Genomic DNA, 23,461 nt, shown 5'->3' with positions numbered 1-23,461 from the left:
AGCGGGATTTCCGTTCCTCCTTCTTCTCGCGAGTCTTGCGTCCCAGCAGCAACCGGAAATGAGTTCCTGCCTGGAAGCTGTCGGAGCCTGAGCTTCAGGTGAGGGAGGGAGAAGGGGCGGAAGGTTTTGCATAGGTCCTGGAGGCGGTACTGTGTCGGTGTGTGGACCTTGTCTTCTCCCTCGCGCAGAGGACTCCGTGGTTTCGTCGCCCCTCTCAATTCCTTTACGTTGTTGGTTGGGAGCGTCATCTTGGAGAAGGGGCGCCCGCACATCTCGGCGGTGAGGCGGCGAAGCCCAGGGATCTCCTTGGTCTTTGGTGACGGGGCTGGAGGCGGTAGTTTTTACGGCCACACGTTTCAGATTGAAGCCCCGTGCTAACATTTTAATATTTATTGAGCCCTTACTATGTCTTAGGAACTTTTAGGGGTATTGGGTGTAACAGTGAATAAGTCCGACAGAAGTCCCTGCCCGAAGGGAACTTGCATTTTAATAAAATTTGAGAAGACAGTGGAACGGAAATGGGGATAGAATCAGGATTTTTTGGTGTGGGTTGGAGGAGGAGGAAGTTAAGGGGGATCAGAGAGGCATGAAAGTGCGAGAGGGGCTTTCTGGGAGCAGAAGGGAGTCCTTCCCGTCCCCTGTGCAGGGCTGTTGATGCGATACGGTCTAAAGGTGGGTTGCGTAGAAGTCGTGGCTGCAGTTAGGCACTTAGGACTCAGTGAATTCATATTCTTGCTGTAGGACTTAATTGATCTCTTTTTTCTTCAGGAAAAGATTAAAGGTTAGATTGTAAGAAAAGGAAATAGAAGCCATGTTTCGAAGACCTGCAGTGCAGGTAATCACTTCTTCGTATTAGTGTTGGGATGTGTTACTATAAGCCATAGTGATCAAATTTCTTTAGGCTTTTGCCTGCAGAGGCAAAAGTCCTTTGAGCCCACACACCCTGGTGTACTTATTTGACATGAGGGCTGGGGACAGATTTTACTTGGGTAAATAATGTTCACTAAAGCAAAACGAAACTTCTCTAGTGTGTTCACATGTATAATGGGAATAATTACTTTTAAAAACACGTGCTACTTGCACGTAGATCAGTTAGAGAGCATTGAAGGTCGTTGTTGATCTGCAGACTATGAGAACCGTTCCAGCTTTTTAAAATTATTATATTTTTAATAAGACAGGTGGTTTCTTTTCTGACCACGTGCCTCATGTGTTGTCAGCTGCCCCCCACCCCGCCCTGCCTCCTTGTGCTGAGGAGAGCAGGTGAGGTCTCAGCATCACCACACGTTTACCAGGTCCAGGATTGCTTCTCATGTCACCCAGTCAGACTCCTCCCCTGATCTCCTCAGTCAGCCTCGCCAGCCTTGAGCCAGCCTAGACCCCGTTTTGCTTGCTTAAGCTCATCTGGGCACCAAGTGCTATAGATTCTCCTTTAGAACCCCTCTCGCACTCATCTTGTGAAGATAAGGAAGAAGCAATTCCTCTGTGAAACCTGTTCCTATTTCCCCCCCTCTGCTGTAGAGTTGGCCCTATATTCTTGGATCCGTACTAACTTATACGTACTTTTGAAACGTATACTTTTTCATGTGTTGAAATGTGAAGCATGGAAAAGCTATTCCTGTCTTAATACACGGTTCTACAGTGTTACGATATCTTTAAAGCTGTGTATAAAAGAGTAAAATGTTTAATTTAAAAAAGTATCCCAGTTAAATTAATTCTTTCCCCATTTCCGCTCCTCCGGTAGGTCTTGAGTTTTGTGTGCCCCCAATGAGGCAGACTGTTGTCCCATGAAACTTAGGAGCTCTGGCTCATGTGAGCACTCAGATGAGCACCTTTCTGGAATCATGACACAGGTAGCAGTTAGCAGTTTCATCTTTAATATGTTGTAACTCACATTTTTATTTTCTTACCCACTCTCTGCTCCCAAACATAGCGCCAGGATTCCATAGCCAGAAGTACCACCCCTGGAGTGGGTATTGTTTTAATTGGTCGCTTATTAACAGTGCCACCACTTGACACATGTTTCTCTGATGTAATGGTTAGGTCTCTGAACCCAGTGATTTTCCCAGTGATGTGTCCTCATATCTTTGCAGTAGCCCTTACACAGAATGTCCTTAAAGAGGCAGCAGAGGGCAGTGGGAAAAGCAGCAGCCTTGGGGTCAGACGGCCCTGGGATCTCGGCGTGACTTGCCACTTACTTCCTGTAGGATTTTAGGCAAGTTACTCTGTCTCTTTGAACTTCATTTTTCTCTTCTATAAAGTGGTGGTAATTTTACATAGTTTATAGATTTAGTCTGAGGAATAATTGATGAGAGGTAAAGCAGTTAGCGGGTACTCAGCAATGATAGCTGTTGTTATCGAGTGCTGCTGTTACATGGCAGTGATTCCCTTTGTCTGACAGACCGATTTGGGCAGGCATATCTTTGCACTTTATCAAAGAGTCATGTTTGTTTATCTTAGACTTTTTTTTTGGTCTGTCAAAAGCATGACTTTTTCCAACATGTATTTATTTACCTTTTGTGTACAAACACAGAGGCACCGTAATCAGGAAGATTGCCACCAAAGAAGCGGGAGAGGACTGTAAATGAACTCTCTTGGGTATACTGTGTAGTACCTCCTGTGTGCCTGTGGGCTTCTGCAGTAGGCTTAAGTGTTTGCATGGTCCTCCTGGCTCTGTGTGATGGGCACACCTCTTGTCTTGGGTGGATGTGTGCCATAGGAGCTGCTGACTAGATGGTGACCACGTGTGACTGGGTCTTCTGTTGGTATTTGCCTTTCCCCCCGGATTAAAGCTGTTTTACTTATTTGTTCCACTTTAGGTCCTTCATCAGTTTGTGAGACATGAGTCTGAAATAGCTGGCAGTTTGGTTCTCGAAAGATGTAAGTAGCAGCTGATTTCCAAGTTTAAAGCGTGTTATTTATAGCAGTATGCTAATATTCTCAGTGTTGCACAAGAGGTGTATTCGTTGGGTTATAATCTATTAATCGTCACGCTCTTGACTCACATTTGCCTCTCAGATCTTGGCCTTGCCCCATCAGGCTGCAGGGCTCCTGTAAATTGGGCCCTTCTTCCTTTACCAGTCAGTTTTTACTCACTCTTGTCACTTTCCTGCCAAAGAATTTCCTTGAGTCCTATTTGGTTATCTAAGTCTTCCAAGGGTATGTGGTATTTGGCTGAAGAAGTGAATGTTTGTGAAAGCTGTTGTTTCACAGAAATAGTCCCTTGTGTTTATAAAGATATTCAGATTTGTTCTTTTAACTCTACAGACAGTTTAAAGAAGTTTCTTTAGGTATTTAAAAGAAGAATTTAGATAAAGAGCTTAACGTTTGTTTTGTGGGGCTACTTCCTCTGAATATTTTCTCCTTTCTTGCCAATCCTTTTTCCCTCCCAACCTCTGTCTATTTTCCCCTTCAACTTACTTTCAAACCTTCTAGAACTTGGGTTTTGCTTAATGCCAAGACTGAAGTTGGAGTAGTGTTTGTAGCTGTTCCTCCCTAGACATTTCTCTCAGTCTCGTTTTATCTACACATTGCCTTTCAGCTCTGAATCGTGTGCAGTTACTTGGTCGAGTAGGTCAGGACCCTGTCATGAGACAGGTAGAAGGAAAAAACCCAGTCACAATATTTTCTCTAGCAACAAATGAGATGTGGCGATCAGGGGAAAATGAAACACACCAAATAGGTGAGTACAAAAGCCCGGGCTCTTAATTTTATCAGCAGTAAATAGGTATTATTTATTGTGAATTACCTAATTAGATACTTTTAGAAAAGACCTTCTCTAATTCTGTTCTGCTCTTTTAGAAATCGTGGATTGGTTTTGCTGGGACATGTTGTCCTTTGGCACTTGTCTTTTGCATTTGTAACCACATTCCCTATTGTGATTTAGGTGATGTCAGTCAAAAGACAACGTGGCACAGAATTTCAGTATTCCGACCAGGCCTGAGAGATGTGGCATATCAGTATGTGAAAAAGGGGTAAGTTGAGGAAGGAAGGATCTTACAGATTGAATGGTTTAAAACAGGGGTCCCCAACCTCCAGGCCACGGACCGGTCCTGGTCCACGGCCTGTTAGGCCCTGGGCCGCACAGCGGGAGGTGAGCGGTGGGCGAGCAGCGAAGCTTCACCTGCCGCTGCCCATGGCCCGCGTTACCGCCCGAGCCACCCCCCCACCCCCCCCTCCACCCCCGTCCAGGGAAAAATTGTCTCCACGAAACCGGTCCCTGGTGCCAGAAAGGTTGGGGACCACTGGTTTAAGAAACTGGTAACGTGTCCTTATGGACTGCGTAGCTCCTTTATTTATGTAGTACCACTAATTACTCTGTGTTAACCCAAGAGGTATTCATGCAATGCTTAATACTATAAACATAGCGCATTGCCATGTGTGACTAATTTAAAGGTTTTAACATGGTTTAGCCTTTTAAGAACTTATACTTTAGGGCAAAGAGGATGTGTACTTAAATGGAGCTGATGAGGTAAGAGAGAAGGCAAAGGGTACTGAGTACCATGTGAGCAAGTGTCTCCATGGCCAGCGATCCTGAAGGCAGATGTCTTGCCTCTTGGCATCACACGATGGCCTAACAGAGGGTCTGGAATGTCAGAAGCCTGACCCAGTGAGGTATTGTGGTAATATGCACAGCAGTTATTTCATATTTGATAATTTTATGTAAACTTAGTAGTTCCCTTTTGGAATGCTTGGATTGATTATGTATAAAAAGTATCTTTTCCAAACCCACAGAAGGACAAGAGGATGTGTTTAACAGCAGTTGTAGTCATAGTATGTTTAGAAATGTACTTGTTTTATAGAAATAAAACATTTCATGTAAAATAATTTCAGCAGTAACTAAAATTTCTATTTTTTTAAAATAAGTGCATACCTTTTCTTCATATATACCTCCGTTGTCATGTCTGTATGATATGTGCATATATACACATATAAACACAGGAAATTTCAAGGAAAATGTCTATATGCAATTTCACCTACTGATTGATGAATCTGTGTGACTGTTCCCTTTGGCACCCAGTCATTTTACCAGTCTTGTCTATGTTCTGTATTGTACATTTTTGGTGGTGTTAGACTCTGAAAATTGGTGTCATTATGGCCATTTTCTACTCTTTGAAATCAGAGTTACAGTTGTCTTCTAGTTCAGCCTTCTAGAGAGTGCAGCATAGTCTTAGTAATTAACTCTGAGTGAAATACTAAAGCTGAAAATTTTGCATTTTAGTAATCTAAGTCTTTTGAGAGTAAGTTTATGAACCTTAATATAGAAAGGAACTAACTAAAAAATAAATGAAAAAATCAACAAATCTGTTAGAGAATCCAAAATCAGCGGTGACAGAAAATAACACATTGGAAATTAACCATAGAGATTTAAAGGATGCCACTAGGTTGCTCTTCATGGTCTTAAGGTTGCTTTTTTTTTTTTAATTTTGACTTAAAATTTTGAACAGTTTTTTTTGTTTTGTTTTGTTTTAACTTTCATAAGGACCACAGTTAGCTCAAGGATGAAAACATTGTCTTTTTTCCTAGGTGTGGCAAGTCTGTGCACATTCTGTTTCACTACTTTTTCTTTTTGGCTGTACCACGTGGCTTGTGGGATCTCAGTTCCCTGACCAGGGATTGAACCTGGGCCCTGGCAGTGAAAGCCTGGAATCCTAGAGCTAGCATTCCTTAGGAATCCACTAGGCCACAAGGGAACTCTCTGTTTCAGTACTCTTAATTCTGAATTATGAGAAGTGGGAGCAAAAATGAGGTTCTGTATGATTATCTGTTTCATCCTTAATGTATACTTACCCTCTCTAACCTGACTCTCTCCTGTAAAGTACATTAGAATCTCCAGACTAAAAACTGTAAATTTTATTCATATCAGGTCTCGAATTTATGTGGAAGGGAAAGTAGACTATGGTGAATATATGGATAAAAATAATGTGAGACGACAAGCAACAACAATTATAGCTGGTAAGGCTCTTGTGATAACAGCTATTCTGTTTTGGTTTTTTTTTCTCCTTTCCGTTTTTGAAAGCTTGGCTATGTTGTTAACTTTACCTGAGGCTGTTAGTACTGATGCCAATGAGATTGTAAGGCCTTCACCAGGAGAATTCCAAGTGAGGTTTGTGGGCTTGCTCCAGGTTTCTACATTTATCTCTTCCTTTAGAAAATTATCTCTGTACTCACAGTTTTAGTTCACAAGTAACTTATCAGTTGAACTGTCTATGCCAGTACTTACTATTTGGACTTAGAAAACCTTTAGTGTTTTTGAAGGACATGGCCTAAACAGGGAAAAGCATGTGTCGAGACAGAATTATACTAAAGTGAGTGGCGTTAGACATTTGTGCAGATTTGTTCAGAACCTGTTTGGTACTTAACATGATGATTTTGTTTTAAATTCCTTTTGTTCTCATTAAACAAAATACAAAACAACATAGAAAAGATGGACACATGGAAGCTTCAGGAGGTTAAGAAGATATGCTCTAGAACAGAGTTTTAAACTTTTCTGAAAATTCTACAAGAATTTTGAAGATAATATACCCCTTTGGACATGTTTAAGTTGACATTAAATTTTTTTAATATAAAATTATGTTACTCTTAAAGGTATTAATGGATTTAAATATTATAGCTATTTGGTATCCATCATCATTAAAAAAGATACAAACTCCTCAACATTTGGAAATTTTACATTATTCCCTTTTCTCTGAACTTGTTTTTCAATTTCATTTTCTCCTCAGAAGTGTACCTTAATATATTGTATAGTCAAGACTCTTGTCATTCATTCAATTAACTGTAACAAAAGTACATGCATAAATAGAAATTTAAAAATATTAAAAAAAATTCTGCAACAGTAGAGCTCTAAATGTTAGGTTTCTCCTTGAATTGGGTTATCATTACAGTTGTTTTTAGAACATAATTGACCAAAACAACTTTAGTATATATGTATACAAACTAAAATTTTATTGAAAATGTATCTTAATGAGATAGATGATGCATTTTTTGCCTTTTGGATAAATTGCTAAAAAACTATTCATTCTGTTTTCTTGTTTTTTATCAATATAAAAACTGAGAAACCTTGTTTTGATAAATAAGTAGATGGGAATAAAAGAACTTTTATTATAGTATTATCTCAATATTTATGAACTTCTGAGGTATGCCCAAATTAGATATCATTTAAAAATTAATTTTTTTATTATGGAAAATGTCAAACATACACAAAAGGAGAGAGAATAGTAAGAAACGAAAACTCCCATCATGCAGCTTTAACAGTTATCAACAGATGGCCAATATTATTTCATCTATGACCCAGCCCCCTTTTCCCCCACCTGGATTATTTTGAGGGAATCTCAGACATTATATCATCCATAAATATTTCAGTAGGTATCTCTGAAAGATAGATTCCTTTTTAAAACATAACTATAGTGCTATTATCACACCTAATATTAAGAAATTATTGTTAAATTTTTTTTACCAGATGTCATAGTATTGAAATTTCTTTGACTGCTTCATAAATACCAGTCCATACATCATATTACATGGTTTATATGTATCTTAAGTGTCTCTTATTTTCTTTTTATAAACAACAGAAATGAATTTTCGCACAATTCTGGAGGCGAAAAGTCTGACAACTTAAGTCTCCTAATTGACAGATTTTTCTCTTATCTTTCTCTTTTCACTTGCTCCAGAGTTTGTCTTAACTACTGTGCCATATGGATAAATTATAATTTGTTGTAAATAATAATCGTATATTTTCTTACTGGTTTCTTTGAAAGTATACTGACCTTGATAACTTAGATGAGGTTTTTTCTGACTGGTTTGCTTTCATAATTCTTGAGTGTTGTGACAGTAAATTACTTCCTGCCTGCCCTGTTCCTCCTTGGGTCAAGCCTCCAGACATATCTACCTATTCAAAAATTTTTTTCTAGACCTGTATATGGTATAGAACTACCCCTGTGATTTCAGCAGTGGAAGATGAAGCTTTCTCATAAAATAATTGACAGTTTAAAATCTATTGATCATGTATTTATGAAGCATTCAACACTTTCATATTCCACTGTAAACTGTAAACCTATTGTGAGGGCAGATTTTGAATTGTTATAAACCAGGCCAAACAGAAGCATTTCAAATTATCAGCCTTTTTTTTTTTTCTTGTCACCAGTATTCACTAGCATGAATGCTTAAGCAGTTAACATAGGTTTATGGCTAATAGTAAAATTGAACAGGTCTTTAGTGACATTAGAATGGAAGAGAATAGAGTTTTAATTTGGCTTATCTGTTTTATAGGCCATATTTTTTTCTCCTTTGGATCAATGTAGCTTAAAAATAACCACCAGCAGGTGGCACGCTTGTCTTTTTTACACAGTGATGTCAATTCTGATAATCTCTTATACTAACCATTCTGTTCCAAAACATTCTAGTTTTAGAAGACTACAGTCGTCAACAAATATTCAATTACTGTATAACAACCGTTTTTGAATAATTCTGAAGTTTTAAGAATGTAGATCTTTCGGTGTTATACGGGAGATACTACTTTTTTTCCTTTGCTTGTCCTAAACTAACTCTTTCTGCACAATATTTTAAGAGCAATGTCTGATGTTTTTGGATAAAAATGTTCTCTGAAATACTGATAGTAAAAATTTTCTCAAGAGTGAATATATAAAACTCATTCTGTTTTAAAATTTAAAAATAAAATGTGTTCTGTATAAGTGTTCAGACTTAAAAAACATAAATAAGTCTGTCTGTGCGCTGGGGCCATTTGTTGAACCCTGTCCTTCCTCCATCCCTCCAGCCTGTGGACTGTGTTGCCGGGATCCTTTTCTCTGTGAGGATGTGCTCCCCGGTTTAATGGCATCTGTCTGAGCACTGCAAGCATCAGAATTTGTGACTAGCTCTTCTGTAGAAAGTTATCACTGAGAAGACCTTAGCTATCTTCAGGGAAGATGAGAAGTATCCCACCTTTTCTCACAAGGTCTGAGCTGTTGATAAACGGTTGAAGCCCAGCTTTTAGCTCCATTATGCCTATTGTATATACCTCTCAAGGACATAGCAAGCAATATAGCAAGAACATAATATTTTGAGAATTTGTCTGAAGTCTTTTCAGTGAATAGCACTAAAATATGTATGTGGTAGACGGGAATGATTAAATGAGATGGAGGAAGCATTCTGAAAATAACATTTATGCTTTGGCTTCTTTACAGATAACATCATATTTCTGAGTGACCAGACGAAAGAGAAGGCATAGAATGGACGATTCTTCTTTGGCCATTGTTTGGTACAGTCTCGTTTCCAAATCTTGATAGTCTTTATAGTTTCTGAAGACAAGAATTAAAATACTCTATGTAAAATGAGTGATAATATTTTTCCTGACTGCTGTTCTCCTTCCCCTTTTCGTGTCATGAACCTTGGTAGCTCCTGTATGTTATGGTATTCACTAGTTTTTTATTCTTTAAGAGACAGTTTCTGTGTATAAGTATACAAGATAGTGAACTGTTAGGGTCATCCGTGTTATGGCAGAGGGATAACTGTCCTTTCGGAAGCCCCCCCCCTTTTTGTGCACACTTCTATTATAGTATTGATTTAGCTACTCAGTGTTTATTGAGCATTGCTGTACGTCATACATGTATCCCATGGTTGTAAATACTGATTTCCTTATCTGTTTGGTTTATAGACTAGAAGGCAAGAACTGTATCTTCTTTATGTACCTGCGTCTTAACCATTGCTTGGCACAGAATAGGCAATAAATGTTGACACATGAATGATCCCAACGGGATATTAAGCTTTAGCCTAAATTGTAGGGGCTTGCTGAACAGTGGTTAATATCTAATCTAAATAGCTTCAAGATGAACCTACATTATTCACGTCTTCTGTTTTTGGACAATTTCACTAGTAGCATTTGTGAAACAGAGTTTACTAGCAGTAAAGACCTAAAGTATAACTAGGGATGAAGTAGTCCATCTCCAGGTGATGACATAGGCTCTGGTTTCACTATTTTCTCTCTTTCTAAACCCCATTCTCTGTCCTTTTAGTCTCATACAGACTCTCAGGGGAGTCCCTGCCTCTCTAGGTTAGCGCCCCAGGTATAACATTTTCCTCTTATTTTTCTACATGGTCTCTTGTTGTACATACTGTGTACAATTGTGTATGCACAGTTACCTTTATTATAAGATTCTGACAGAGTACTAGTAATTTACTAGTAAAGATTACATAAAACAAACTCAGTTTTTTAATGCATCTTTTACTTCTACATGTCCTCTCCCCTCTGCCTGAGAGAGTGTGGTGCTAACTGTAGCTTAGACCCTGCTGGACTTTAACAGGTTCAGAATTCACATGCTATTTTATGGACACTTGACTTTTTGTTTTAAGGTATTTTCTGCACACATCAGCAGCATTTTGTACTCACAACTTGTTTAAGGAAAAATGGAGTTCCTTAGCTTTATCCTTTCTTTCGCCCAGGAACAGTAGAAAATTAATTACTGTTTCCTCATATCAGCTATCTTTATTTATTTTTAAATTTTAATTTTTTTTTTCAACCATCTTTTTCTTTTTTTCCTGTACCTGGGACCATTAGTCAGCACATTAAGTCTGCTCTCTTGAGTTCCCACATTAAAACTGGTGACGTAGTCCTCACTCCTTTACGCCACATTCCTTAAGCAAAATTGTAAAGTAGATAAAATTTGTCTTTTGGGCAACTTTTAATTTTTTTCCTCAGCAAAGGTACTTTTATGCTCCTTCAAAGTTGTGAGAAGTTAATGCGGATTAGTATTCCTGTTTAAACTGAGTGATGAATCTGTGCTTTGGGAAAGTGACATGGTGAACAAAACTGCTTAATTACCAACCCCAAGCGATTCTGAGTCCAGGGTGCAGGGGCAGAAGAAGAGTGTGTCCTCCAGGATCCCCGCGAGCCGAGGGGCTCTTCTGCAGACTCCCACTGGAGATTGCTTGAGAGGCTCTGAGGCTGGGCAGCAGGGCTTTCAGAGTCAGGTGTTCAGTGCAGAGGCCTCAGCGTGCGTGTGATACTGCAGACCCGGGGTCCACAACCAGGCAGGCTGTGGGAGCATAAACTCTGCCCTCCCCCCGCAGGCAGCCCCGTCTCCTGAGAAACTTTCTACTGTTCCGAGCCTAGTCTCAGAGTAGACCTGTGGAATCTGATAGCAGTAACAGACCGTAGGGGTCTTCTAGTCCAAGTTTTGTGTCCTGCATTTCCTTTTTTCATGTTCTTACGGTGTCAGGGAATGTACCTGCAGAAAACTGCCCTGTGACTTTGATTTTGGGATTCTGGGTTAGGTAGAAAGATGAGTATGATACATGGAAGTGTGGGAGCAAAAGTATCAAACAGCATGTGTGGTGTTACTCCCATATTTGAAAAAAAGTAATTGATATAAATATATACTTAGAAGAGTCTGGAAGGAGAAAAATCAAAATGCTCTGATGATCTCTGAGAAGATTATGTATGATTTTCCTTATTTTTTACAATTTTGTAATTTTTTTTTTTTTTTTTTTTTAGCATTGAGTATGTATTACCTTTATAAGAAGAAGTAAATAAAGCTCTTTACATTTTTGGGGAAAAAAATCTTTCCATTATTTCCAAGCCAGGCTTGCTCTCCTCATTCATGTTAAGCTAGTATCACTTCATGTGCTAGAGGTGAACAAGATATTCTTTCATGCATTTTTTTCCCGCATTATCTGTATCATAACATCTCATGCTTAAACACTTCATTTCTTTTTTTTTTTTCTTGTATTCTCTTAATAAACGTACACAACCCAGAATGGCTGACTTTAAAGACCAGCCCAGATAAGATCCACTATTTGCTGCGAGGTGCAGTTCTCAGAGAGTCATCCATTTCTTGAAAATCGGACAGATTGATCAGTCCAAAGACATCTGAAAACACCAAAGACATGGTTCTATGGCTGTTTTGGGGATTACTTGTCATTGCCAACTGCGTTTCAGTCTAACCTTTGCAGCTCATTTAGGGGAAATTAGTGGTAGTTTCTCATTGTTCCCGAAAGATATCGTGTACTTCTTGAAGGCAGTGTTGTCTTTTACTCAGACTACCCTTTTGCCTTTGTCCAGCTCGGCCGAGCACAGTGACATTTTAGGACTTTGTAAATGTGTGTTGTTCAGTTGAACTTTTTAGAGAGTGAGACTTTTGGTAGGCACCAACAGCATTGAAGTCCCCTCTCAAAACTACTATACTTGGCCCCTGTGCTAGTCCCACAGTCTGTGATAGGATGATGTGTAGCTTTTTCGGCTGTCAGAGTCATGCATCCACAATACTGAAATTTTTCTTTTTCTCTCTTTACCCTTCATCCATTAGCTCTCTGCCATGCTTTGGACCTTAGGGTCCTATTTGTCCAAATAAGTGTACATCTTGACATTTTTTAGTTTTTCTGCTGTACCAGTCATTTGGGAAAATGGTGGTCTGTCATAATAGTTCACTTAAGGCTGTGCAGTCAGAAAGCCTGCATTTGAATTTTTGCTTTACTCAAGAGCAGCTGGGTGAACTCTGGTGTGTTTCTTAACTTTCCATGCCTTTGATTTTTGTTGTTTTGTTTTCCTGTGAATAAAACAGGGATAATAGTAGTTGTACTTTTATAGGCCTACTGTGAAGAACACAGTAAGTAATACATGTAACTTACTTAGCACATAGTAACTGAATCAAGTGCTCAATACATGCTGGCTATTGTTACTGCTGTTGCAGTTATTTTAAACAAGGTGTATCTCTCAGTCACCATGCCCATCTCACCAAGTCTCAGGAGATACTTAGGAGAGCATTTTAATTTCAGTTTATTGTACTCGACCTTTTTTTGTTGAGTTATTAATGTCCGTGGATTACTGAGCACGTATTCCACTTTGGTCATTTTTTTTCTTTGGTTTGTTGTTAATCTTCTATGGCTGTTTACTATTAACCTGGGCATCTTTTTTACACTCAGAGGCCATGTGGGCACCTGCTATATGCCATGCAGCCGTACAGTGTGGATGTAGCGGTGAATATAACAGGACTCCTGCACTGAAGGGACTCGCAATGTAGGGTGGTGCAGGTTGAATGGGGGAGGTAAAAGCAGGAGTTGTGTAGGCAAGTGTGATACGATGGGAGAGACACTCTAGTCACGGTAGAAACAGAGTCCAGCGGGGCGCAGAAGAGAATAGTTAGGTTAGTTTTCAGCAGAGGAAACGGCACGAACGAAGGTCCAGAAACTTAAAAGTATACGAAGCATTCGAAGATAAAACATGAAAGGTATTTGAGGCTAGATTGTAAAGGGTGTTGAAAGCTTGCAGAGGACTTTGGCAATGGGGATCCATAGAAGGTTTTAAAACAGCGACATCTTATCAGAATTGTGCTTTAGAAAGAACTGTGAAGACAGTTGAAGGGTTAGAAGGAGCAAAGCCTGGCGGTAGTTAGGAAGCTACTGAATAAGCCTGGAAAGGTTAGTAAAGTGGGGATGAGAGGTGACACGAGGGATGTTTAGGATTCACATCGACTCATTCGTCGCGTACCAAGTACGTGCCAGATCCTGTGCTAGGCTCTGGGTTGGAGACAACCGAGGACGCATAGCTCCTGCCCAGCACCTAGTGGTGACAGAACAGGTGTTGGTGGTAAGAGAAAAGGCAATCAGAAGATAATTTTTTTTTCTAAATTTTAATACGTTTACTTAACCCAATGTATACAAAATATTCCAACATGTCAATATCATACACTCCCCTCCCATCCGTCCTCAGTCTTGGCGTCCGGTGTGTGTTACACTTACTCCTGGTCACGCTGTCCGGCTGCAATTTAGAGCTCTGTGGCCTCTAGTGACCCCCCTGGTGGACTGCGTGGGTCTACCCGGGTGCCTGAAAGCATCCCAGAGGCCACTTTGTGGGACTCCAGAAGATAATTTTGAAACTTCTGCTTGGGCAGCTGTGTAGATGATGACATTTTATTAGAGACTAAGGAACATGGATGTGGCAGCAGATTTGAGAAGAGCGAAGATATTGAGTTTAGTTTTGAAAATAGTTTAACTGTAGACTTTCTAGCTTATATTTGGGAGGGTGAAGGTTAACGAGTCTGGCGCTCAGAAGAGATGCTGAGGCAAGAGTGACTTTATTTTTCTTCTGCCAGACACATCGTAAGCAGATTTTTTGTGAGATAACTTGCAGATGATGCCAGGATTCCAGCTTCCTGTTGTGGAAAACCGTATTGTGGGAAGGATTTCCAGTTGCCTACCTGTTTTACGATGTACATGGGATTTGTTCTAATCAGGAATGGTATGATGACAGACACAGAGACAACCTTTGAACGAAGAGTTTATTACTTAACAGTTCTCAAGAGGAGGGCGTGCAACACACCATGCCAGCACCACACGGAGAGGTACCAGGGTAGGTCAGGAGGCAGAAGGAGCAAGGGAAAAGCATGGGTCAGAGCTTTTATTGTTGTTTTTATGGGGAAAGAATGGGTTAGACAGGATAGGAGCGCTGAGCAAGTTTAGGATTGGACAGTTTGAATACATTTCAGCAGGCAGTGGGTAATAGGGGTGGTCCCTAGTTGTCAGGTACCTTGCCCTGGGGTGATTTCAGGTAGAGGAGTAGTGTCCTGGACTTCAGGAGCCTGATGAAAGGCCAATGAGGGCTATGAACTCAGGGTTGCTTGGTGTGCATATCAAAGGCATGCTCGTGGGCAAGTCCTTTACTATTTCTAGGAATCAGCTATCGTTTGGGGGTGGAGTGGGGAAAGTCCCTCCCAGGCTCTGCCAGGCCCCAAGATGTCAAAGCATCGTAAAATACAGAAAATGAGAAACGTCATTAAAAAACAAAAACCAAAAAACGTTAATATGATACCCAATATCTATTACTCCTTCTACATTTACAGAACCCATATTTTATTGGGGATGACAGTGTGAACAGCTAAAATATTGTATTTCTATTCTCCTTTGCAGTTAAGGATTGCTAAGGGGCTATAAGCAGAACTTATTTGATGGTGTTTCCAGGGAAGTTCCTTCAGTGAACTAACTTTGTTGGGAGGCTCATCCTGTGTGCTTCTCTAAACCCTCATTTGGCTTTTTCTTGTCTGAAATGTGGACTCTGTGGCTGAATCTCCACTAGTGGTCTTGGAGCATGATACTATCTTCAGGATGGAAGACAGAAGAAGTTGGGATCCGTGATGACCATGGAACCACCATACCAGTCCTGGACAGTCTACTTCTGGACTTCTTTTGGAGACACAAATAAATCTCTACCTTGTTTAAGCCACTGATTTGTGCTTTGCAGTTAAACCTAATCCTTACGAATTTACACATTCTTACCTTTATCTCCATATACGTGATCAACTCATTACTCTTGCCTTTCTCTTGGGCGACTTCCACTGTAAGTAGAAGAAAAATCTCACCTCTGCTCCCACAGTCCTTCGGGCTTTTAACTTATGTCTCATTCTAAATTTGAGGAGGGGATTGGAACAAAGACACACAAAACCTTAGCAATTAGCCTTAAAAAGCATGAATATGAGCACACACTCATCAAATAAATATTGTTTAATTTTGCTTGAAGTCCCTAATGAGGACCCTGAGTTAACAGCCCCCTGTTAAATAAAGGAACACTTAAGAACAGAAGTACTGCCCTTATGCTTCTCCTGGCAGTATAGCAGACTAGATAATCTGGAGTGAGCAGATTTCCCACAGGAAAATAACCGGATCCTAAGAATAACATAGTTCTTATTTGCATCATTGGATGTCTTAGTTGGGGCTGCTATAACAAAATACCATAGGCTAGGAGATGTAAACAAGAGGCATTTATTTTCTCACTATTCTGGAGGCTGGAAGCCCCAAGGTCAGGGTACCAGCATGGTTTCTTGTGAGGCCTGTGTTCCTGGCTTATAGGTGACCACCATCTCACTGTGTGCTCACATGACCTCTTATTTGTGAGCGTTGGCAGAGAGAGAGAATGAGAGCTCTCTGGTATCTTTTTGGAGGAACTAATCTGTTGTATCAGGGCACAGTTAGGAAGGGAAAGAAAAAGTTTTAAGACAGGAAAGGAAGAAAGTTACAAGGCTCTGATTACATAGAAGATACAAAAGAATCTATGGATGAGTAATTAAGTGTTGCTGGAAATAAGATCAGTATACCAAAGTCAATCGCAAACAACAGCAGAGAAAATGTAGTTTTAAAAAGATGCCGTATACAAGAGCATCAGAAGATGAAAGATGTCTCCAGGTGTGTGGTTCCTATGGAGGACATAAAACTTATTGAAATACATTAAAAGAAGACTTAAACACATTGGTACACCATTTTTATTTATTGGAAGCATCACAGTGTAAAGATGTCAACCTTCCCCAAGTTGATGTTTACAGATCAAAAATTCCCAGAAGTGTTTTGGGGCAACTGGACAAGTTGATTCGAAAGATGTATTGTTGAGCAGAGATCTAAGACCAGGCAGCATGTTCCTGAAGAGGAAGAGTGAGATGGGGGGCTTGCTCTGCCAGTCGGCAAGACAGTTTTCTTTTTTGAAAGTAACGTTACAGTGATAAATTAAGTATACTATGGATGCAGGAATAAACAAATAGAACAGTGGTGTAGAATAGAGAACCCACAGACAGACCATGCATATATGGAAAGTATATATGACGAAAGTGGCATTCTAGATCACTGGGTAAAGTATAAATTATTCAATAAATGATGCTAGGAAAATTTGTCATCCATAAATCAATAGAAAAAAGTGAAATTGGATCTCTACCTTACACCTTATGCAAAAGTCAATTCTTGGTTATTCAAAGAGTAAAAGGAAAAACAAAAATTTTGGAAGAGGTGAATTCCCTGGCGGTCTAGTGGTTAGGACTCGGTGTTTCCACTGCTGGGGGCCCGGGTTTGATCCCTGGTCAGGGAACTAGGATCCTGCAAGTCGTGTGGGGTGGCCTAAATAAATAAACAATAGGAGGTAAAAATTAAGGGGGAACTTTCCCCCTTCTTTAGAAAAAAATTTTTTGGGAAGAAAATATAGGACAATGGCTTTATAATTTGGGGATGTGGAGTTTTGTTTTTTTAAAAAAACTTGAATTTAGAAAAGTGATAAATTTAACTGTTAAAAATAACCTTTTTTTTAAACCAAAAATCACCATAAAGAAAGCAAAATGACAAGTCACAAACTGGCAGAGAAGATATTTGAAATAATATAACTGAAATACAATCTGGAACATATAAATACCTACAAAGCAAAAAGAATATGATCTAGAATATATGAAAACCTATGGAGAAATAAGAAAATGACAGCTTAGTACAAAAATGGTCAAAGACACAGGCATTTCACAGAGAAGGAAATATAATCCATTAATATATTAAAATGTGGTCAACCTCATTAATCCAGGAAATGAAAACCAGAAACTGCAATGAACTTTCAAGACCTCCATGCTAGCGAATTTCAACACATTTGAAAGAACAAAGTGTGAAGGAGGATGTTGTCGACCAATGGAAACTAGTGGGGGGAGTGTGAATTGGCACCTCTTTTTGAGGGAGATTAACTTGCCTTGTTTGAGAAATCATTTTGATATTGTTGAAATTTCACCTAGTTATTCAACCTTTAAGGTACACTCTATAGGAAACTCTTACCCATGTGGCCCAAGAAACAGGTCCAAAGGTGTCCATAGCAATAATGTACCTAACAGTACAAAACTGCAAACAACCCCAAGGTTCATCCACAGAGAATGGATAAATAAATGCTCACACAGTAGATTATCATACAGCTGGGTAAATGAATTACAGTTATCCTGTAACAGGAATAGCTTTTATAAACAGAATGTTCCTCTGCTTGCAGAGGATATTTGTTATAGCATGTTATTTTTATAAAGGTTAAAATCAAGTATACAATATTTTAATGGGTAGACACCTATATGATAGAACTATTCGAAAAGGAATGATAAATACAGAATTCAAGAAGAGTTACCATAGGAAGCTGAGGGACGGAACAAGGGGTAGGACAGAGAAGAAGCACTCGTGTGCCATGGTACCACTGGTGATGTTTTACTTAAGTTGGGTGGTGGGATTATGGGTACTTTTTGTTTGCTTTATAATTTATCTATATGTTACATGTATTTTTATATGTATTAAATATTACATTAAAAGAATAGCAGTTTTCATAAAAATATCCTAAGTATGGGTAATGTGTAGGGCAGTGACCCTATTAATAGATAACGTTTAAAAAACACTCCTGCATTTTACATTTTTATAGTCACTATCTTAATCACTGTAACAATTCTGTGATAGGTACTATTATTATGCCTATTTCACAGATGAGCAAATTTAAGTTTAGGAAGATTAGCTTGCCTAAGATCACATAGCTAATGAGCAGTGACACTCAGATTCAAATCTAGGCCTGATTCCAGAACCCAGGTCCTTAAAGCATTCATTCATATTGACTGTCTGGTACCTCCTCTTTATTTATTTCCAACCTGAGGATCAGAAAGATCAAGACACTTGCCTAATGTCACATAATTAGCTTAAAGCATTTCTATGGGAAGGATGCAAGAAACCTAGGTTACTATCTTCTGGGATTTTTTCCATTTTACCATAGTAGCAGATCCCTAATTGATAAAATGTGTTATATAGATAAATGAGGAGTAATGTTAAAGGAAGAGAATGGGACCCAGAGGGTTCTCAATAAAACACCTGTTGGTTTGAGGTGCAGCCCATGGTTTGAGAGTTTATAGGGACCATTAAGAACCAGAGCAGATGATGCAGTGTGATCTAAAAGAGAGGGGATCTAAGATCTTGTCTCTGCCATAACATTACTGCTCAAGTCCCCATTTTTTTCTTGTATTTATTGAGGTGTCATCGATAGGCGATCTTTGAGGTCTTTAGTTAAGGCAATGGATTCTGAAGCCAGAGTGCCTGGGTCAGAATCCTCGCTGTACTGATTACTAGCTCTATGAGAATCTCTGAGCCTTAGTTTCCTCCTCCTTAAAAATGGGGACAATAATAGAACTCACCTCATGCATTGAAAATTAAGTGACTTACTCTAGCTACCTTAAAACAGTGCATAGCCTGTAATTAAGTATTATGTATGTTTATTATTTTCTTGCTTGGATAGTCTGTGGGTATGTTGGTGGATAAATCATCATCTATTTCGGTAGTGCATAGAATTCCCATTTCTTTACCTTGCCTGCCAGGTGAACTCCCATTTATTTTAAAAAACATATCTCAAATGTTATCTCCTCTTTCAAGCCTGTGACTATTCCAGGCAGAATTTGGTCCCTTCTCTGTGCAAACATGTATATTTTGTATCTATCTCTTAAAGCATTGGTCACATCGTTATGTAATTTTTTTGTAGGTATGTCTCTCTTGCTTTCTAGTTCATGATTTCCTGTACCTGGTACACTTCCTGTCACATAGTAGATGCTCAAGAAATGTTAGATGAATGAGTGGCAGTACAGAAATAAGATTTAATTTCTAGTTCATTTATTTTCCATTATTTTTCCTGAAATCCAACGATATTAGAAAATGAATCAAAAACTTGAGATAAGAGCAAAAATAAAACTTCTGGAAAATTTATTTATTCCATATATATTTATTGAGGTTCTACTGTGTTCCAAGGACTGAGCTTAGGGCCAGATGGTATTCAGTGAGTAAAACACCAAAAGGGTGCATTATTAACAAATTACTCGGAGCAACAGGCACCTAACCATAATTGTCCCGGACAAACTGGGAAATTTGAACACTTCTTATAGGAAATTTATACTGCAAAGATGAAAGTCATCCAAAAATAACCCTAGGAGTTCAATCTAGGTTGCCTGGACAACAGGTTATCTGGGAAAAGATAACCTGTTTATCTTTCTTTCACTTCTTTCACTTCTGTGAAGCACTTACGTGTTTCACATAAGCTCAATTCCCACAGAATTGATGACTTTCTCCTTCTAACACTGGGAACTAGAACATCTAAGGTCCCCAGGTGTTGGTCAGGTGGCCTTCCTAGACAGCTCCTGTAATAGCTAGCTTCCCAAATCCAGATTTTCTGGCATTAGGCAGACTGTTTATTTTCCTACTGACAAAATTGCTTTCACACTTTTGTTACAAGAAGTGAGGCCAATAGAGAGGATGAGGTATCTCCACTGGCATACAGATGTATACTGCTAACCTAACAGTGCCCAGGTCCCTCTGTGCAGTCATAGGAGGGTGAGGAGGAACCATGCTTCCATTTCTGTTGTGGATATAGAAATTTTCTCTTACTCCAGTAAAACCTGTTCCGTAACGCAGACCATGTGATATTATAAAATTTATCTTGAATTCTGTTGCATGCAGAAGGAAATTTAGAAGAGATTCTCAGTATACAGTATACTATGAGGAGTTTATATTTTGTGCAGTTGCACTGGGAAGCCAGTGAAGTGTTCTAAGTAGTGGAGTGGAATGATCTAATTTACACTTTAACAGGATCATTCTTGTGGCTGTATGGAGAATGTATTATGGGAGAAAAGATTAGAAGTAGAGAAATGGGTTAGGAGGCCATTGAGCAGTTCATATGAGAGGTCATGGTAGCTTGGACCACGGTGGAGGCAATGGAAATGGAAAATCGTCCATGTTAGCCACATACAGAATGTATTTATGCATATTTAGTTTGAGGGTGGGCCTTTAGGATCCTGATAAGATGCTCACTTAGACTTATTACTGGCCATTGTGCATTCTCCAGGTCAGGACTTTAAGGGACTTGGAAGGCTGCATACTACTTATCATTTTATATATATTGCTGATCTCTCTGCTGTGTACACTCAGCTCTACTGACTTCCATCTGTGTTCTTCAGATTACTGAACTTTGATTGGTATAAATGGATATTATCTATGATTTGTCTTGATGTCAGTCCAAGTGTACTCCTGACGTGTATCAACACAATTGTCATGCAGATTAGTATCAGAAGCGGGAATGATGCAAAGGCCTGGACCATGATGTCTAAGTCCTTGTGGAGAAAGTGTCAAGAATAATGAAGGAGTGGAAGATGATCTCAGAATGCCTTGTTAGTCTGCTGATCTGTGTTTTGAAGTGTATTCTCTCAGCTCGGTCCCCTCCTCACAGGTCTCGGTCTCTCTCTCTCTCTCTCTCTCTCTCTCTCTCTCTCTCTCTCTCTCTCTCTCTCTCTCTCAGTGGTATCATGGTATGGTGCCCCACTTTTCCTAGCCCTGAGGTACTGCACTGTCTGTTTATGGTATCCCTGTACTCTGTCCGTCATTTTGTAAACAATCCCTTTTTAAAACTCTTCTAGAATTACCCAGTTTATGCAAATTATTTTCTGCCAAGGCCCTCACTTATATACTTACTTTGGTCTTTTACTCATGGACATATATACACTACCAAACATAAAATAGATAGCTAGTGGGAAGCAGCCGCATAGCACAGGGCGGTCAGCTCGGTGCTTTGTGACCACCTAGAGGGGTGGGATAGGGAGGGTGGGAGGGAGACGCAAGAGGGAGGAGATATGGGGATATATGTATATGTATAGCTGATTCACTTTGTTATAAAGCAGAAACTAACACACCATTGTAAAGCAATTATACTCCAATAAAGATGTTAAAAAAAAAAAGAATGAAGGAAAGCAGGTTCATGGTCTCTAAGTAGTTTTTCTAGATGTCTGCAGCCTGGGATGCCACAATATCACAGCTCTAGTATTGATCCCTCCAACAAACTGCAGGCTTAATAGAGTTGGACTTGGCGTATATGTGGTTATTTGGTTGACCATGGCCAACATACATTTTGGAATCAGCCATTACTAATGCTATGGTATTAGTTATAGTATGATGGTTTTAGTATTTATGTTAAGACATGAGAATGGTCATAACTATGGGCTCATAATTCATATCACTGGTACCTGATGGAATAATAGCAGTGATAATGATGATATTCAACAAAAGTCATTTGGGAAATTGAACTCTGGTCACCAGCTAATGTGGTGTACATGGAAACACACTGTCCTGGGAGAGAATGAAAACATGAGAAAGAAAAATGACAGTTAACCCTAAATTGCTCAATAGCAACTTAAGAAAGGTACAAGTTCTAATTTTGGAAGGGGTAAAAATAATGGGGGTAGTAAAAAAGTATGATTGAACTGAAATGGTAAGTGAAATGCATTCTAATATGTTGTATATTCTAAACTTTTTATTCATGGATAATTCTAATACATGGGTAGAGGAATCTTATTAGTGTATTTCTTCTTATGAGGGGAGGTAAAAGGTGTTATAATGACAAAAATCTGAATCTATAGATCTGAGGCCCTGAGAAAAAAACTGAACAGGGTCGGCGGTAGGTTGCAGGATCAGCCCTACAACTGGTCTAAGGTTCTGTTGCAAGACTCCCAGGGACAGCTGGGAACTGGCCTTATTCTAATTCTGTAGCATAGAGTTAAGGAAGCATTTGGACCAGGTTGTCAAGTTAGCCTGAGAAAGCTGAGGGTGATTAAGGAGGACTGTGTTTATGCCTGAGCGTCTCTACGATGCTCTGTAACTGTAGCGTACACCACATAATGCCAAGACTGATGAGGTTTACTAGCTCAGGTGAGTGGCTCCTTGGCAGTATCCCTCAGTCTGTTACTAGATAGTGTTGCTGAACTCTCTGTTTTGTATCTTGATGGCATGGATTTCTTTCTTTACCCTTCAGATCAGTGTTTTCAAACAGTAGTTGTAACAACTCGTTGGTAGGTTGTAAAATCAAGTTTGTGATATACAAGCAGCATTGAAAGAAATAGAATAGGATAGAAAATATCAGAATGCCACACATGTAGAAAGGGAAGTATGGTTTTGTGAAACCTTTGTGTCCCAGTATTATATACATATATTGGGTTGGCCAAAAATTTTGTTTGGGTTTTTCATGACATCTTATGAAAAACCTGAACGAACTTTTTGGCCAATCCAATATTTAGATTGTAACATGTATATATATATACATACATATATATGTTTTATATATATGTAAGACAATATAAAAAGTATTACTATTGGTTATAGTCAAAATCTGTAAGGCAGTGTTTTGGTTGACGGAGTGTCTGTGTGTGTTTTCTGTCAGCCTGAACTATTACTGACATATTAATACAGTGGTCGTCCCTCTGAAAAAATCCATACTTTGAGTAGCTCATATGATACTTCATTATTGTTATCACTAAATATTCAGGTAGTTAAGAATTTCCGATGCTATGGCTCACTAGGGAAGAGCTTGTAGCCCCTTCATGTAAGGCATACTCTAAGAGGCACACTTTTTAATTCTAATCCAGGACCATTGACACTGAACCTTTTCTATTTTATGAATGTAAACCTCCCTCCAGGGTGACTGTAATAGTGCCTTATAGTGGAATTCTGATATTTCGCCCTTTTGTATATGTCCCTGAGTCCTCCCTCCTGAAGAGTAAGACTTCTCACTCTTCTGAGTGATTCTGTGCGACCCTTCTGGTGACACACCTTTCCATTCTGGGTGGCTCAGAACCCTTCTGCCTTTGAAACTGAGTCCAAATCCTGCATCTTCTTTGTGACTCAGATCTCTTCTTTC

General features: G+C 39.3%; 1 protein-coding gene across 3 annotated transcripts; it reads left to right on the top strand.

Annotated features, from left to right (window-relative positions):
* Positions 1 to 19: 19 nt before the first annotated feature.
* SSBP1 (single stranded DNA binding protein 1) lies at positions 20 to 15,204 on the top strand. Of its 3 annotated transcripts, XM_060156506.1 has the most exons (8): positions 77 to 98; positions 769 to 835; positions 1,742 to 1,850; positions 2,817 to 2,877; positions 3,539 to 3,679; positions 3,884 to 3,971; positions 5,864 to 5,952; positions 9,180 to 15,204. In XM_060156506.1, the coding sequence occupies exons 3-8, from the start codon at positions 1,785 to 1,787 to the stop codon at positions 9,221 to 9,223; spliced, it is 489 nt and encodes a 162-aa protein (XP_060012489.1). In that variant the 5' UTR covers positions 77 to 98; positions 769 to 835; positions 1,742 to 1,784; the 3' UTR covers positions 9,224 to 15,204. The 3 variants fall into 3 exon arrangements, with proteins under 3 accessions (XP_060012490.1, XP_060012489.1, XP_060012491.1); XM_060156507.1 differs by lacking the exon at positions 1,742 to 1,850 and having other exon boundaries at positions 20 to 98; XM_060156508.1 differs by lacking the exons at positions 77 to 98; positions 1,742 to 1,850 and adding an exon at positions 106 to 279.
* The last annotated feature ends 8,257 nt before the right edge of the window (positions 15,205 to 23,461 follow it).

This window comes from Lagenorhynchus albirostris, chromosome 8 (genome assembly GCF_949774975.1).
Source record: "Lagenorhynchus albirostris chromosome 8, mLagAlb1.1, whole genome shotgun sequence".
Classification (NCBI taxonomy): Eukaryota; Metazoa; Chordata; class Mammalia; order Artiodactyla; family Delphinidae; genus Lagenorhynchus; species Lagenorhynchus albirostris.
This window is presented reverse-complemented; position numbering and strand designations above follow the sequence as displayed.